Source organism: Lactuca saligna, chromosome 2 (genome assembly GCF_052625555.1).
Source record: "Lactuca saligna cultivar CGN05327 chromosome 2, ASM5262555v1, whole genome shotgun sequence".
NCBI lineage: Eukaryota > Viridiplantae > Streptophyta > Magnoliopsida > Asterales > Asteraceae > Lactuca > Lactuca saligna.
In genome coordinates this window covers 12,922,544-12,940,835 of record NC_136418.1, presented here as the reverse complement: position 1 = coordinate 12,940,835, position 18,292 = coordinate 12,922,544, and the positions used below count along the sequence as shown (strand labels likewise).

The window sequence follows — 18,292 nt, the reverse complement described above, 5'->3', positions numbered from 1 at the left end:
TCAAAAGAAGTCACAATTATAGAGAAAGATGTCATTTTTGATGGCATAAAGGGAAAAAAATCAAAAATTTGATGCTTCTCCTCAGTTTCATTTCACAGATTCAAATCAAAATCAAATTTGTGGACCTCTTTTGATTGCTTCCTATCCGTCGCTCATAAATTCCCGTTTCCAATGATGTCGTCCACCAATTCCTTCACATTCCCTCACTCCCCCCGAATCTCTTCAATCATTGTAGGTCACAACACCAAAACCCTAACAACAGTTCTTCAAAATGTCTCTCACAATTAAGCTCCGAATCGCTCCCACCATTTCACATTTCGACCTCAACCGCAAAACCCAGAAAAACCCTGTCGTTTTACGAACACCCATTTACCATTCCAACGAATTATCCACTTCCCTCTTGTTTCGTACCAAAAAGATGGCGGCGTCTCATGTAATCAAGAGTTCTCTGATCGAACCAGACGGCGGCGTTCTGATTGATCTGGTTGTTCCAGAAAATCAAAGGGAATTGAAAGCTTCACAGGCGGAGGGAATGGAGAAAGTGCAGTTAACGAAGATTGATTTGGAGTGGGTGCATGTGATTAGCGAAGGATGGGCGAGTCCATTGAAGGGTTTCATGAGAGAAGATGAGTATTTGCAAAGTTTGCATTTTAATTCATTGAGGATGAAGAACGACGATGGGTATGGGAGTATAGTGAATATGTCTTTACCTATTGTTTTGGCCATTGATGATGCGACTAAAGAGAAGATTGGTTGTGCTACTGATGTAGCTTTGGTTGGGCCTGATCAGAAGATAATCGCCATTCTAAGAAGGTTTGCATTTCTCGTTTTTGATTATGTTATTAAATCAGTATTTGATATCTAAAGATAAAAACTTTCTATGTGGTTGTTTGGGACATATGTTTAAATCGATTAGTGATTTGAAGTCTTTTGCTAAACTGAAAATAAGTATGACGTTGTACCTTAGATTTTGTCTTCATAATCGGATTGCATGCTTCATGAGTTCGAGATATATTATTATGAATTTAATTTGAAGTTTAATATTCAATAATAAATAAAGATTTGATGAATTTTAAGAAATCGAAGAAGATGATTGACTTCTCCCTCAAATGCATTTGTTTAAAAATGCTCAATAGATTAAGACACACAACATGTTTATTATATATACAACAACATAAGAAAGTGACTACTTTCATCATTTTATCAATTTAGCCCCTTAACTATTTTCTGTAGTTACCAAACCATTATACTTAAAAAAAAAAACTTTTTAAAAAAACCAATTTTCATGGTTATTTAGTTTGAGAAGGTTAAAATACAAAAAAAAACATAGTTCACCATTTTATCGATTTAGCTATCGAACTATCATTTTCTTTATATGATTAAATAGTTTATTGATGAAAGTATGTTGTAGTTTTCTGTATTTTGTTCTAATATCAAAACATCAAAACTAGGTAATGAGGAAAAATGACTTTTTCTAAATCAATCAAGAAAAGTATAATAGTCTTATTCTTATCACTACAAAAAACACTCAAGTAGCTAAATTGGTAAAATGGCAAATGAAAAAGCCCTTTTTTTGTATTTATCCTATGAGATTTTATAACTTTATCTTCTTTTTTCTCATATCTACCAAGTACAATTCACATCATGATTCATGACCTAAATTACATATCTTTCTTAATGATTTTAGCATTGAGATATACAAGCACAACAAAGAAGAACGGATTGCAAGAACATGGGGAACCATTGCTCCCGGATTACCATATGTTGAGGAAGTAATAACTCCAAGTGGCAATTGGCTCATTGGTGGAGATTTAGAAGTATTATCACCTATTAAATACAATGATGGTCTTGATAATTACAGACTTTCTCCTAAACAACTTAGAAAAGAATTCGACAGACGTCAGGCGGATGCAGTGTTTGCTTTTCAACTAAGGAATCCAGTGCATAATGGGCATGCATTGTTGATGAATGACACACGTAGGAGACTTTTAGATATGGGATACAAGAATCCTATTCTTTTGCTTCATCCTTTAGGGGGATACACAAAAGCCGATGATGTGCCACTTGATGTTCGTATGGAACAACATAGCAAGGTACTTTCCACTATCCACTTTCCACTTTCATTTTCTTTCTATTATAGCATTGCATTTTTGTTTATTTTCTTTTTTAAGGTATTCTACTTTCTAATATCTTCCAAATTGTAGCATTGTGGTTTTGTTTTTTTTCCCCTTCTTGTTAGGACATTACACTTAAAAAAATCTACTTGGTTAACAATTCAAATTGTTTTGTGTTTGGATGAGATTGCTATAATTAGGTAGATTTTGCAAAGTAGAGTGTTGTAATAAACAAATCAATGGAAGTAAATTCATATTTATTACATTTAAGTAACCACATTAATTAATTAGTAAACATGTCCCCTAAGCTTTCATTTGAAGTAAAGCACCGATATCTATTTGGGATTAGTTTTTTTTATAACTTACTAAAAGATTGTTAGTAATTATTATCACTCGAAAATGACAACACACTTGTGAAAGTTGAAAAAAAGCAAAACAAGGGTAAATTTGTAAAAAAGTTAGGACTTGTTGGGAACTATCAAGTTGTTCTTTCTTTCTACATTATTCCAAAAAGAAGCCCCCATATCTTATGTAACTTATCAAGATTAAGCAATATCACCATCATCTATTGTTGTAAAAGCATAAACTTGTGGCAATTTATAAAAGTATTTGAATTTCATTCTTAGGTGTTAGAAGATGGAGTACTTGACCCTGAGACAACGATTGTATCTATATTCCCATCTCCGATGCATTACGCGGGTCCCACGGAAGTACAATGGCATGCTAAGGCAAGAATAAATGCGGGTGCTAATTTCTACATTGTGGGCCGTGATCCAGCTGGCATGGGTCACCCAACCGAAAAACGGGACTTGTATGATCCGGATCATGGTAAAAAAGTCTTGAGCATGGCTCCTGGCTTAGAGAAGTTGAACATTTTGCCATTTAGGGTATGTATGCCTTTTGATACCTTTTTAACAAGGGTATTTTTGTCTTTTTTGCCTTTCTTTACCTTCACAATGCAAAGTCATGAAGTAACCATTTTGCATCTTTTGGTCCTAAAATGGAACATGGTTGCATAAATTGGGTTAAAGGTGAAACATTTAACCTTTTTTAAAAACCATTCAACCACACCACTAACTATTTTAGTAATATTAGTCACAATTACTTCAAATAATATAGAGTAAATTACACGAATGGTCCCTATGGTTTGGGGTAATTTGCACGCTTGGTTCCTAACTTATTTTTTTAACTCGGGAGGTCCCTACTATTTATTTTTGTTACGTGCTTGGTCTCTATCTTACCTAAATAAACTATTATTTAAATAGGAAAAAATGATGGGGTAAGTAAGGTAAGGTGAGGGGGGGGGGGGGTAGGGTTGATGGTGTGTTTATTTAAATAAATTAAAAAATCACGGGAAAAATAATATTTTTAGGTAAGACAGGGACCAAGAGCGTAACAAAAACAAATAGTACGGACCTTCTGAGTTAAAAAAATAAGTTAGGTACCAAACACGCAAATTACCCTAAGCCATAGGGACCATTCGTGTAATTTACTCAATAATAAAATAGTGGTTTTAACTTTTAAGTCAAATGACCAAACTAGAACTGAAGTGAAAGTAGAGGTTTTATTATTCCTTATGTATTTTTTTTCAAGTTATAAGGCAACATTAAGCTCCATATGGTCATTTTTTGTTACTATAGAAGAGCAAGAGCCTATGTTTAAAATTATTTGTGGTTGAAATTTGTAACCATTCTTTATTGTTATCATATGATAAACATGTTTCTTAATCTAATAATATTTTGTCACAGGTGGCAGCATATGATACAGTAGCTAAACAAATGGCTTTTTTCGACCCTTCACGTGCTAAAGATTTTCTTTTCATCTCGGGAACCAAGGTTAGTAGTATTTTAAAAAAATTTCTTTTTTATATATAAACTAAACACATGATATGAAATGATTCTTTTATATATGTTTATATTCCAATTCATTTGACATGTTTGTTTTTTATTTTATTTTCAGATGCGAACTTTTGCAAGAACAGGAGAAAGCCCTCCAAATGGTTTTATGTGTCCTGGAGGATGGGATGTTCTTGTCAAATACTATGCTTCTTTGCAAACAGAAGAAGCTAAAGCCACAGTATCTGCCTAGAAATCGCATATGCTAATTTCCTCCTTACAAACCAATTCACTCAACAATTTTGAGTTTTATTTTGTTTTTTCGATGTTTGTGATGATTGTTCTTTAGTATTCCTTGATTGAGTTGTATTGATTCGTTTTTTTGAAATGACCTAAAGGATGTTGGTGGCTCTTTTGCGCATATCGATTTCCTTTTACAAATTTAAAATGAATGAATACACTTCAACTTATTGGTTATGTTAATTCTATGATAAGGATAACAAGTGAAGGGTATTTATGTCTTTGCATTTCTTTCGTATTGACGAGAGATTCATTGTTAGTTTATATTCCATCTTTGAGTGGAACAATAATTTTTTTTTTCACTACCAGATAAATGTTTTCTAGGTAAATGTGTAATTGTTTTCAAAAATGTTTTTCAATATTAATGATAATGATTTTTGAATCATTTTCTAGGCTCTGGCAACAAGGATTTCAAAACTTGTGATTTTGAAGTTTAAGTTATCAACAAGAAATATCACAACGGAAGCACATAAGTTAACTTTTTATCACAAAACTAGCATAAATGAGGTGAAGAACAATAATGAAATCTTAAAATTTAAACGAATCAAAAGCCAGATCAACATGAATCATAAATAAAAATTAGAACTCGTGAGGCTTTGTGCCTGATATCAGATTAACACGAATATAATATAGTTTTTTTTTAAGGATGTGTTAAACCATATTATCATAATCGATGTATTAAAAAAGATTGAAATTAAAAACTAGAAAACAAATATTAAAATTGAAAATTAGAACGTTGATTACAAAAACCATCATCGGTTTATTATGAAGTAATTTTTTTATTACCATTAAAAAAATTAGAATATTCATAGAGTCCTTCCATTGATGGTGGTTAGTGTTGATTAATGTTGATTTTAATGTTGATGAGTTATTATGAATGGGTAATACTGTTATCCATGATACTAGGGTGGTGGACCAATTTTTCAGTATTTTATTTACTCTATTGTAAGAATAAATAAACCTGTTACAACAGCCTTTTAAGTAGCTCCATTTTAGTTTCTGTTCTGTTTTTTGTTCAAGTGTTTTACCCTGTCAAGAAGTATTCAATAAAGCTTTGGTTGTGAAGCATTACAATAGTGACTCATCTTCTTTGTTATCACAATTTCAGTTTTAAGGCTTTGTATCCATCACTTGGTATCAGATCCCAAGCCTGATGTTTAATTGTACATGCCAAAAATCATCCGATCATCAGAAATGTCTTTTGCATCTCTTTTGTGCTAATGAGAGATTCATTGTTAGTCTATATTCCATCTTTTTGAGTTGAACAATAAATTGTTTTTTTTCACTACAGATAAATGTTTTCTAGGTAACATGTGTAATTGTTTTCAAAATTGTTTTTCAACAATAATGATAACGATTTTTGAATCATTTTCTAGGCTCTGGCAACAAGGATTTCAAAAATTATGATGTTAAAGTTTAAGTTATCAACAATAATATCATAAAGGAAGCACATAAATTAACTTTTTATCACAAAACTATCATAAATGAGGTGAAGAACAATAATGAAATCTTAAAATTTAAACGAATCAAAAGCCAGATTAACATGAAACATAAATTAAAAATTAGAACCTATGATGCTGCATGATATCAGATTAACACGATAATATCAGTTTTTTTGAAGGATACGTTAAATCATATTATCATAATCGATGTATTAAAAGATATTGAAATAAAAAACTAGAAAACAAATATTAAAATCGAAAATCAAAACATTGATTACAAAAACCAGAATCGGTTTATTATGAATCAATTTTTTTTATTACCATTAAAAAATTAGAATCAATTCATAGAGTACTTCCATTAATGGTGGTTAGAGGCCAAATGTGATGATTATTTCAGCAAAATCGCATGCCCCTTAGTCTTCTCTACTAATTTTGTTTTTGGCTCAATTTTCTTTACTTTTTCCGTTCAGCCACTGTACAGATATATCAATTTTTTTTTCCTATGATAACATAATAAGGTATATAAAAATGGTACCATAAAAATTTGGATGCCCTGGCCATCGTCGAGGCTACCCCACCACTCGTACGACCCAGTAGATGGCCTAAGACGTTAATATCCTAATACTTGTGTTTAGGTAGGGTGTCAAACCGATTGTACGACACGACACGACAATGTTTAATGTAAAATGAACATGACATGATACAACACTATGTCGTGTTTATTTTCATTAACACAAAATGAGCCGATTAAAACACGACACAAGAAAGATAAAATAATATAATTATTAGTTTATATAATTCATACTTGATCATATATAACGTGGAACACGACAAACACATGCTAAATCGTGTCAATTTCGTGTTGCATTTTGAACACGAGCACGACACAATGTGATGTTTTGGTTTTTACACTTGACATGAACAAGACACAAACACAAAGCTGAATTTTGATTTCGTCTCAATTTCGTTTTGTTTTGCATATTTTTTCCATGGTGTATCATCGATAGACACCCCTAAGTTAAGGGTATTTTTAGGACGTCTATGTACTAACAAGATACAAATAGCTAAGTTGGTAACTAACTTCTCGTAAGCTTAACTATTATGTTTGTAACGACTCAAATTTTGAAATAAATTTTTTCGTTTGAATATTAAAATCCATGTTCATTCATTGTAAATCCCAATCACAAATTATCTTCCAAAAATCCATTACATCGAATAATTATTCAAAAGATCAGAGTACCCATAACAAAACGCTGGAGAATGCATGCTGTGCCATCACGTCGGTCCCTTGCCCTTTGATCCAAAAGTACTTGAAACAAGAAACAAACTGTAAGCTAATGCTTAGTGAGTTCCCCATAACATACCCCACATAAAACCACATTAGTCCACATAAGTCATGCATACAACATATAAGGATGCTGTGGAAACCCTCCAGGGTCTTACTCCGGGTGCCATGAGAACCCCCACATGGTCTTAACTAACTGCCACGGGAAGCCCCACATGGTCTTGACTAACTGCCATGGGAAACCCCATGTGGTCTTAACTATCTGCTATGGGAACCCCCACATGGTATTCTTATATATATAACACATTGATATCACATTCACAAATAACCACTAAACTAAATAACATGGGCCGACCTTGGTGCCTTGAAACCATTGATATGGTGAGGAGACTCACCTTAATACTAAATAATAGCTGGCTAGGTCTGAACTCTGAATATCAGCTCTACACGAACCCTAAACCAAAAACAATTCCTTAGATTCAACTCAAAATTCCCCCAAACCCCTTGCAAGACAAACTTGGACAAAGACTAAAGTCAAAAGTCAAAGTCAACGACCTGAGTTGACCCAACTCGTCGAGTTTCTCCACTGATTGCACAGATCGGGAAAAATCCTATCAACTTGTCGAGTTCACTTATGAATTCGTCGAGTTGGCCAGAAATCCAACCTCTATATGCAATAAGCTACTTCCATCGTGTAGGGTTTCAAAGCACTCCATGGATGATGACAATGAGCCCCTTGATGAAGTGTAGGTTAAAAGCCCAAGACTTGTCTTTTCCCTATAAATAGTCATGTATTATTCATAAGTAGGGTTAAGAGTGAGGCAAAATGTAGCCGTCACGTGAGGTTTCTTATGTAGTGTTAGATTCTTTAGTCTATGCTGAAAATGTAATTTATTCCTCATGTTTTGAATAAATCGAGTGATCATTCGACATATCTTCTTTATTTGTGTTTGTTCTTATTTTCCGCATCTTGTTCATCAAATCTCAATTAGGGTTTTAATCCCAACAAGTGGAATCAGAGCGGGTCTTTGAAGATCTATTGATTTTTGAAGTATCGGTTCTTGATTTGATGATTTTATGCACAAGTTATTGAAGATTATTGGTGTTTTGGCGTCTAGGAATCAAAATTCTGTTCAAGTTACTATTCATGAAGATTTATGGTTTTTTCTACTGTTCATCTGAGTATTATTTTGATCCAGTTCTCTTTTTACTCTTAATATGTTTGTTTTGGATGTGATCTGGTTTTTTTTTCCCTAAACCAAATCGTCTAGCCGAATTTTTGATCCATATGCATTCAGCTAATCCTATTTTTTTCTTACTATTCATTCGTTCCATTCATTGAGCCCATTGTTTTCGTTTACTGTTCATTGAGCCTCTACAAGATCGATCTCCCGATGGCAAAGCTTACCCCGATAGTGACCACGCACAACCATCTCCAAGGAAATCTCGGCTTCAACACCTGTGCAAATAAACACCAAGCATAAGAACTTATAAGCCAATAGGATACCAGGTTCCTATCCTCTTTTTTTAAGGGGGAAGAAGGAGTTGAGTGAATACCACATCTCACGATGAATAATTGTGCCGTATTCCCACGAGCTCTGTACACAACACTCATACTAGTCACGACAAGAATGAAATCTTCCCAGTTCTCCTCAACGACAGTGATGTTTACTAGTCGTTTGCCAAAGACAATCAGGAAAGTCTCGTGTTTTACGAAATCAACGCCCCACAAGGTTTTGGTAAACCCAAAAAGTAGGTATACAAACCAGAGTTAGGTTACTCCCGAACAGCTTTGGAGCATCTTGTTCAGAGATCAACTGTCGAATGTCCTGTCTTTTCGCTAGAGCGCGGATGCCAGAATTCGTAGTCGAAAAAAAAGTAACTGAAAACCCAAAAATTGGGTATACAACCCAGAGATTGACAAACCAGTTCAAAACCTACGATCTTATTAACAACGCTTGGGGTTAACTCTTCAACAGAAAAGCCATATTGATCCTCAATCATGTCAAACAAATCAGATGTCGGCAGGGACAACCCCACTTCCAATAGAGGGATCGAAACTCCCACTTTCCCTTGAGGACAGTCATAGATCGATAACCCCTTTGCCGGAATCATCACACCATGCTCCAATAAGAAAGCAAAGTGATCTTGTTGAAGCTGGAATTCCTCTATAGTATGGACTCTACGTACACGGCTCAACCGAAAGCTGTCCTAACTTCAAACAGTCATAACTTCTTCATTCCAACTTTGTTTTCAATGTTCTTTATATCCACAGAAAAGTGATGATGAGCTCTAAAATATTATCTAAATATCTTCGACTAAAAGCTTCTTGAACAAAAATCCATATTTCTTGCAAGGACCCGACCTATGACTTTTCCCTTTCCAACCTTCGGCCGAGAACACAATTCAAGGATAAAATCTCATAACTATCATTACCTCCTTCCATAAGGGCTAAACTTTGCCTCCATAAGGCCCAAAAACCTATACAATCGACTTCCGGTTCATGGTTTAGAAGTGGCAAGAAACATGATGTTACACGAAGGGTTACACCTTTTCTTGAAACCGACTCTCAAACCGACCTTCTACATCTTCACGCTCGCTAGGCTCTGATACAATATGTTATCAAATGACTGTTACAAAACCTGCACTTTACCTTGGTGCACAAGGTGTAGGCGTGTGACAGGAAAAACAAGAACAACGAACAAAACATGGGAAGAGAAAAACAATAGGAGAGAACATGAAATGACTTGATCTACAAGCTTTATTATTAGCATAAGCAAGAATACTTGATAAAAGCACATCTAACATATGTGCCACATGTGGGGAATTATTCACTAGAAATCCCTATGGAGGCTGGGTTTGCCCACTTATGTGGAGCTCAAACTCCGGGTGCACATTGAAAAATTGCATGTAGGCTTCCGTTGAATCATTTGATGTTTCCAAAAAAGACACTTCTAACACATGTTACCTATTTATAGTAATAAAAAAGACTCCTTAAACTAACACAAAAGCTGAAATTTAAGTTTCCAAAAATTCCCCTAGGACTTTTTGTCCCAAATTCCGAATTAAGCCAACGGACACCACATACATTTAGGTAGTTAATTCCCGACAATGCCGATGACTCGATTCAGACAAACCTAGAGTTCCAAGTTTTATACTCAACTTAGTTTCTAGTAAACCATCTAACATTTCAGGCTGATGTTAGTATATGTTATTTTGTCGTCAATTTAGTCTTGGTATTTTATAGATTTATATTAGTTTATTTCTTTATTATTTTTCCGTCACAAAAAACTTGTAGTTTATTATTATATTTTATCTTATTTTTAAATAAATATATAGGTGCTTTGCTAACCCTCTTTGTTGTAACATAAAATCGTTGGTTCAAGATATTATATTTTTATTGTAAACGTTTAGATTGGATACTACATCAAAATTTTTTCATAGTTTGTTAACCCTTTCACAGATATTGTGTTACTAATGGAAATTGCACAACATTTAAAGATACCACTCGAGGAGATAATACTAACCAGAAAAAACTTTGACAAACAAAATTTCATTGCCAAGGGAGGATTTGGGAGTGTCTATAAGGGCGAACTCTCATTGTTTGGTAGGCTCATTGAGGTCGCTGTTAAGCGATTAGAACCTCAATCGGATCAAGGTAAACATGAATTCATGATGGAAATTTCAATTCTTTCAAGTTATAGTCACGAAAACCTTGTCTCTCTACTTGGCTTCTGTGAAGAGGGTAACCAAAAATTACTTGTTTATAAACATGAGAGTAGAGGGAGCCTTGACAATTATATACAAAACCCAGACCTCACATGGATGCAACGTCTTAAAATAAGCATTGGTGCTGCTCATGGCATAAATTATCTTCATGACGAAGTAGGGCAACAACATAGTGTCATACACCGAGACATAAAGAGTGGAAACATTCTGTTGAACAACGAATGAGAAAAAAAAGTATCAGATTTGGGTTATCTAAAATAGGACCCACACACATGTTAAAAATAATTTAGAAGTTTTATTTAATTTGTTGTATGTTTAAAATTGAGTAGAAAGAATAATTCAAGGCCACGTGACAGATATGCCCCTGGTCTTTAGCAAGTAGCTGGTAGTTCCTACTTTTCTGCATTTTTTTTGTTTAAATTCTAGGCAATGTGTACGTTGTAATCATCCCAAAAGTTTGCTTTCTCATTTTTCAATCAGTGAATATAGATACGTTGCCTCAAATATCCTTTGTGCCTTCACTTTGTCCTCTGTGTTGTGCAGCTTTCCAGAAGGCTGTTAATTCCAGTTTTGCCCTTCCTGTTGTTCATCTGTTTTGTCACCTGTTTAGTTTACTTTCTTGTGTCCAGTTCCCTCTTTTGGTGAAGAAGACTTTTGTTGCACCTGCAAAAGACCAACATTGTGGTATCAGAGCCTAACCTGGTGCATGCCAAAGTATCAACCTCGTGAAGAGATGATAGGAAACAACGGAAATGGCGAGAAAGAGAGTATGATCACCCTCCATTACCCTATGCTGTCAAGAAGCAATTATTCTGCATGGTCCATCAAGATGAGAGTTTTCATGCAAGCCCAGGGAGTGTGGGATGCAGTGGAACCCAGAACATCAAACACAGTTGTCGAGGTGAAGAAGGATAAGATGGCACTAGGGATACCGGAAGACCTGTTATTATCCCTGGCTGAGAAGAAAACAGCCAAAGAGGCCTGGGAGGCGTTGAAAACAATGTTCATGGGAGCAGATAGAGTAAAGACTGCAAGGATTCAGACTTTGAAAACAGAATTCGAGGCACTGAATATGAAAGAGACAGAGGGTGTTGATGAATTTGCTGCAAAGGTGATCAACATTGTAAGCACTATGCGTACCTTGGGAGACACAGTAGAAGAATCCTACGTGGTGAAAAAGCTACTAAGGGCTATGCCATCTAAGTTTCTCCAAATTGCTTCAACAATTGAACAGTTTGGAGACTTAGAGACAATGACAATAGAGGAAGTAATTGGGAGACTGAAGGCCCATGAAGAAAGAATGAAGGGACATGGGGATAATGATGAAAAGAAACTGCTGCTAACTCACCAAGAGTGGTCAGAAAGGAACAAGAAGAAGACTGAGGGAGATTCCAAATCTAAGTCGAATCGAGGAGGATTTGGAAACTCACGAGCACGAGGCAGAGGAAGAGGCAGAGGTAATGGTGGTCGTAGCATTCGTGGGAGAGGAGGATCACACTACCAGAAAGATGGAGGTCGTGGCTCGTCTAGTACCCAAGACAAGAGCAAGGTCCAATGCTATAACTGTCAGGAGCATGGTCACTATGCAGCAGAATTCCCGAATCCAAGACGTGAGAGAAATGTTGAAAACAACTTGATAAAAGAGGACAACGAGCCTGCACTTCTATTGTCATCCTTTGAGCACAAATAAGAAAGGGGTGAAGTATTTCTGAATGAAGAAAATGTGAATCCGAAATTAAAGACAGGAGGTGGAGAAACAAGCCGGTCAAAAGTATGGTATCTCGACACCGGGGCAAGCAATCACATGATCGGTGACAAGGAGAAATTTCGTGATTTGAACAGGGAAGTGCAAGGATACGTAAGATTTGGAAATGATGCCAAAGTCAGAATAGAAGGAAAGGGATCAATAATCTTCCAGTGCAAAAATGGAGAGCAACGCAAGCTCCAAGAAGTGTATTACATACCCGATTTGTGTAGCAATATTATAAGCCTTGGCCAACTATCGGAGAGTGGAGATGAAATCAAAATAAAAGACCCATTTTTTTGGATACATGACAAGGCTGGACGATTATTGATGAAAGTCCAGAGGTCTCCAAACCGCCTCTACAAAATAGAACTCGAAGAAGTCAATTCAAGGTGCTTGGCAGTCGAAATTAGTGACCCAACATGGTTGTGGCATACAAGGTTAGGTCATGTGAACTTTAGCTCATTGAAAGAAATGTCTGAAAAGGCTCTAATTGAAGGAATACCAAGAGTGGTGGTTCCATCTAAGCCATGTGAAGGGTATCTCATAGGGAAGCAAACCCGACATCCATTCCCAACAAGTACAAGCTACAGGGCAAAGAGAAGGTTAGAGCTTGTCCATGGAGATCTGTGTGGACCAGTTTCACCACCAACACCTACAGACAATAAGTATTTTATGCTTTTTGTAGATGACTTCAGCAGGGTCATGTGGGTGTGCCTGCTGAAATCAAAAGAAGATGCTTTTCAAATGTTCAAGAATTTTAGAGCAAAATTTGAAATAGAAACAGGAGAGATAATGAAGGTGCTTAGAACAGATCGAGGAGGGGAGTTCCTCTCCAACCAATTCATCACTTACTGCGAAGAAACAGGACTAGATCGACACTTTACTTCACCTTACTCTCCACAACAGAATGGCGTTGTGGAGAGACGAAACAGAACAGTGCTCGAGATGGTTAGAAGCTCCTTGAAGACGATGAGTGTCCCAGATGTGTTGTGGGGAGAAGCTGTGAGTCATGCAGTCTACATCCTAAACAGACTAAGCACAAAATCTCTAAAGAACACCACGCCTTATGAGACGTGGACCGGTCGAAAGCCACATGTGGGTCACATAAGGGTGTTTGGGTGTACGGCGCACATGAAAATAGCCAAGAGTCATTTGAAGAAGTTGGATGATAGAAGCAAGCAAGTCGTGTATCTTGGAACTAAAAAGGGATCAAAGGCTCATCGTCTTTTGGATCCTGACACAGGAATGATATATGTGAGCAAAGATGTAGTGTTTGAAGAAAATAAAACGTGGGCATGGGAGAAGTCAACCAAGATTAAGTTGATACCAGGTATGAGCTTTACAGTCGAAGGTTTTAGTTTGGAAGAATTTCAAGGCAATGATCTGGACTCAGAGTCACATACTCCCCAACATGAAAGCGGGTCTCCACGATTTGAGTCCGACTCGTCATATGGTGATAATGATTGGGTCGTAGGTGAGCCCAATAGCTCTCCATTGGACTCCCATGGAAGCCCACACAGCATACCCATAAATCAGCTGGGTACGCCCAATTTACCCTCCTCACACGAGTCACCTGCTACATCGAGTACTCAAGTCGGAACACCAAGCACGGCTTCAAGCTCCACAGGAGGAGGAGCCCCAAAACGATACCGACTTCTCACAAATCTGTACGATCAAACAGAAGAAATTGAAACCCCTGAAGAGCTGTTAATGGTCCAAGATAAAGAAGAACCTAACTCGTATCGAGAAGCAAAAGAAAAGAATGAATGGGTCAATGCAATGAAAGAAGAGTTGACCTCAATTGAAAGAAATAACACTTGGAAGCTGGTTGATCTTCCAAAAGGACGAAAAGCAATTGGGTTAAAGTGGGTCTACAAGGTGAAAAGAGACCCTAACGGGAAAATTCTGAAGTATAAGGCGAGAATTGTGGCAAAAGGCTATGTGCAGAAACAGGGGATCGATTATGATGAAGTTTTTGCTCCGGTGGCAAGAATTGAGACGATTCGAGTAATCTTAGCCCTTGCAGGTTCGAGCGGATGGAGGGTACATCACTTGGATGTGAAATCGGCTTTTCTAAATGGAAGAATAGAAGATGAAGTGTATGTAAAGCAACCTGAAGGCTTTGAAAGAAGAAACGAAGAAGGCAAAGTCTACAAACTTTCAAAGGCTCTGTATGGACTAAGACAAGCGCCCAGAGCCTGGAATGCTTGTCTAGACCAATACTTAAAGAAACTGGGATTTATGAGATGTTCTCTAGAGTACTCAGTTTACACAAGAAAAAAGCAAGGGAGGATCTTGATAATAGGTGTTTATGTTGATGATTTACTGGTCACTGGTAGCTGCCCTGATGATGTGAAAGAATTCAAGTAGGAGATGAGAACCAAATTCGAAATGAGTGATCTTGGCTTGCTAACATACTACCTTGGAATTGAAGTCAGTCAACATGATGCTGGAATAACACTCAAACAAGAAGCCTACGCTAAAAACATCCTAAACAAAACTCGAATGATAGATTGCAATGCCACAAGATGTCCAATGGAACACAAGCTGAAATTGACTAAGGATGAAGAAGGACAACCGGTTGATCCCACTGAGTACAAAAGCATTGTTGGTGCACTCAGGTATCTCACCCACACACGCCCTGATCTCTCATTCACAGTAGGAGTAGTCAGCCGGTTTATGGAGAAACCAACTGTTAAACATCTACAAGCAGTAAAAGGGATACTTAGATACATAAAGGGCACTCTCAACTATGGTTTGACTTATACCAAAGGAGAAAACAGAGTCACTCTCACAGGGTACTCTGATAGTGATTTTGGAAAAGATATGAATGATGGAAAAAGCACAGGTGGGACAACATTCTATATGAATGGCAATCTAGTGACATGGGCCTCACAAAAGCAACGTAGTGTAGCTTTGTCATCCTGTGAAGCAGAGTTTATGGCAGCAACCATGGCAGCTTGCCAAGGTATTTGGCTTCGGAGACTTCTCACTGAAATAACTGGGCAAAAGGTGCCACCTGTAGCTCTGTTTGTTGATATTCGGTCAGCTCTTGAATTGATGAAAAACCCGGTGTTCCATGTAGTAAGCACATTGACATCAGATATCACTTTATTAGGGAATGTGTTGAGAATGGGGAGATATTGGTAAGTCATGTGTGTGGTACCAAACAGAAAGCTGACATCCTCACAAAGACAATGGCAAAACTGAAGCATGAAGAAATGAGAGATCTGATTGGAGTCAAGGCTATCACCAACTTCTGAATTAAGGGGGAAAGTGTTAAAAATAATTCATAAGTTATATTTAATTTGTTGCATGTTTAAAATTGAGTAGAAAGAATAATTCAAGGCCACGTGACAGATATGCCCCTGGTCTTTAGCAAGTAGCTGGTAGTTCCTACTTTTCTGCATTTTTTTTGTTTAAATTCTAGGCAATGTGTACGTTGTAATCATCCCAAAAGTTTGCTTTCTCATTTGTCAATCAGTGAATAAAGATACGTTGCCTCAAATATCCTTTGTGCCTTCACTTTGTCCTCTGTGTTGTGCAGCTTTCCAGAAGGCTGGTAATTCCAGTTTTGCCCTTCCTGTTGTTCATCTGTTTTGTCACCTGTTTAGTTTACTTTCCTGTGTCCAGTTCCCTGTTTTGGTGAAGAAGACTTTTGTTGCACCTGCAAAAGACCAACTGCAAAAGACCAACAACACATACAACACCTTTCGTTGTTACCCGTGTTGTTGGTACATTAGGCTAGCTATGTAGATCCTTCACATTATAATACTGAAGTTCTAACAAAAGAAGCAGACATATACTCGTTTGGTGTGGTGCTATTTGAAATATTGTGTGGAAGACTAGCATATGTAAAAGGATCCGAGTCTCTAGATGTCTTGGCTAAAAGCAAGTATACAGATAACAAATTGGATGAGATCATTATTCCTGAATTGAGGAAGCAAATGAAGTTGAGTTTCTTTAACACCTTCTCAGCAATTGCATATCAATGTTTGAAACCTGATCGAAATGAACGTCCAAAAATGGCTCACATTGTTGAAGAACTTGAAAAAGTATATAATATTCAAGTAAGCTTAATTTTACATAAGTAGTTCGTCACATTACAACAACTTGCATGTACATTATACGTCAAAACTGCAGAAGTAATTCGGGTAGGATATTGGGGAAATACATCTAATGGAGGTTCCCAAAATTGTTGGGATTTCATACTTGAAAAAGATCATATATTAAGGAAGATAACTATCGATCATGGTGATCATATATACTCTCTCACGTTCACTACGGAATCCAAGGGTATTTTGTACACATCTGAAAAGGCTGGTGGTAGGAATGGTGGAGGCACAGTGAGTGAGGTAACTCATCTTTGAACAAACCTACACATACATGTTGACTCATTTATTTACTTATTACAATTATGAATAGTTAAAAGATGTTACTTTTTGGCAAAAATCCACTGTGTGCTTTTCCAGAAGAAGTTTGACGAGAACGAGGAACTAACTTGCATTAAGGGAACAATCAAAGTATTAACATCAGGGCATACAACTATTTCGTCACTAACATTTATTACAAACGATAAGACACGTGGGCCTTTTGGTCGAAAAATAGATACCCCTTTCTATATACTATGGGAAAAAGGAAATTTTGGTGGATTTTATGGTCTTGCACACAACATTATTGATGACATCGGTGTCTACATGAAGTCATCATCTGATGTATTCACACGGGTTGGAAAATGGGGAATGAAATCTCATGGATGTCCCGATAATCAATGGTCTTTCCGACTCCAGAAAAATCATCGTCTGAAGGAGATAACAATCGATCATGGTTATCTTATATACTTTCTCATGTTCACAACCGAATTTAGAGGAGAAGATAAAACTTCAGAAAAGAAAGTCTAGATGAATGAGAGCAAGTACCCCAAAGTATTTCTTCATATAGTCTTGTTATTCATGGCATCATTCCCCCACTTTCACCGGTTTGAAGCCCGATTCTCTCTTCAGGTCCAACTGGGTCTCTGCAAAAACAGTCGATTCATTGATGGATTTTGGGGTGAATTTAAAGGGGTTGCATCAGTTCAGTACTAAAGATGCTGTCATCACTACTCTTTCCCATGTTCATGATTCTCACTTTCCCCTGGTCATGCTTCTTCCCTGAACGTTATTCATGATAGTAAAAACCGCCAAGAATTTTTCGGATCCTAATCAGAATCGGGATTAAGGATTATGGGGGAAGATTAAAGAGGAAACGATGATCAGATTAGTAACACGCCGGTAAATGGAACTATGTCATAGAAAATCGTCAACATCGTCTACATGGTTTCCAGAGGAAAATCATTAAAAAAAATTCCATAATCTGGCATGCAACGACAACTTTAAAGACACAACTATAATGAATCCTTCAACCAGGAAAAGCCTTCAAAGGGTCTGATGTGGAAACAGGTCATTGTCAACTTCATGCATGCCCCTAGAACGTCAAAAATAACGTAGGGATCTTTTAAACCAAAAATGAAAAGTTCTTAACATACTTTTTCTGTTGGGATTGGGATCTTTCATTATTTTTGTGTAATGGACATGCTTATATAGTTTGTGGATGTGGACATAATGTCTCTATAGATAAATGCAGTGTACCAAAATGCCATTACCATGACCGGTGGATCCAGATCTGAAGTCTAGTGGGTGCATATTTACTGTCGACTTGAGCGGGTTGCTGGAAGTAAAATGGAGATCCATTGTCCCTGCCCGTTAAATGAATGTTATAATTTATAATTTGTTGGGTTAATCTTGATGGTTCAAGTCAGGTTAAGCTGTATCACGGTTATGAGTCTGAATGGGTCGGTC

At 36.7% G+C, this 18,292-nt stretch overlaps 1 protein-coding gene across 1 annotated transcript; it reads left to right on the top strand.

Annotated features, from left to right (window-relative positions):
- LOC145030710 (ATP sulfurylase 2-like) lies at window positions 1–4,426 on the top strand. Its single transcript, XM_078979108.1, has 5 exons — window positions 1–813; window positions 1,688–2,093; window positions 2,741–3,001; window positions 3,863–3,949; window positions 4,074–4,426. The coding sequence occupies exons 1-5, from the start codon at window positions 272–274 to the stop codon at window positions 4,200–4,202; spliced, it is 1,425 nt and encodes a 474-aa protein (XP_078835234.1). The 5' UTR covers window positions 1–271; the 3' UTR covers window positions 4,203–4,426.
- Window positions 4,427–18,292: the final 13,866 nt, after the last annotated feature.

What these genes read in the sequence shown, in the direction of transcription:
- LOC145030710 (XM_078979108.1), top strand. Translation starts at nt 272, where the DNA reads ATGTCTCTCACAATTAAGCTCCGAATCGCTCCCACCATTTCACATTTC. An exon ending in GTATGGAACAACATAGCAAG is followed by an intron (nt 2,094 to 2,740) that starts GTACTTTCCACT and finishes TTTCATTCTTAG; the next exon opens with GTGTTAGAAGATGGAGTACT. An exon ending in TTTTCATCTCGGGAACCAAG is followed by an intron (nt 3,950 to 4,073) that starts GTTAGTAGTATT and finishes TTTTATTTTCAG; the next exon opens with ATGCGAACTTTTGCAAGAAC.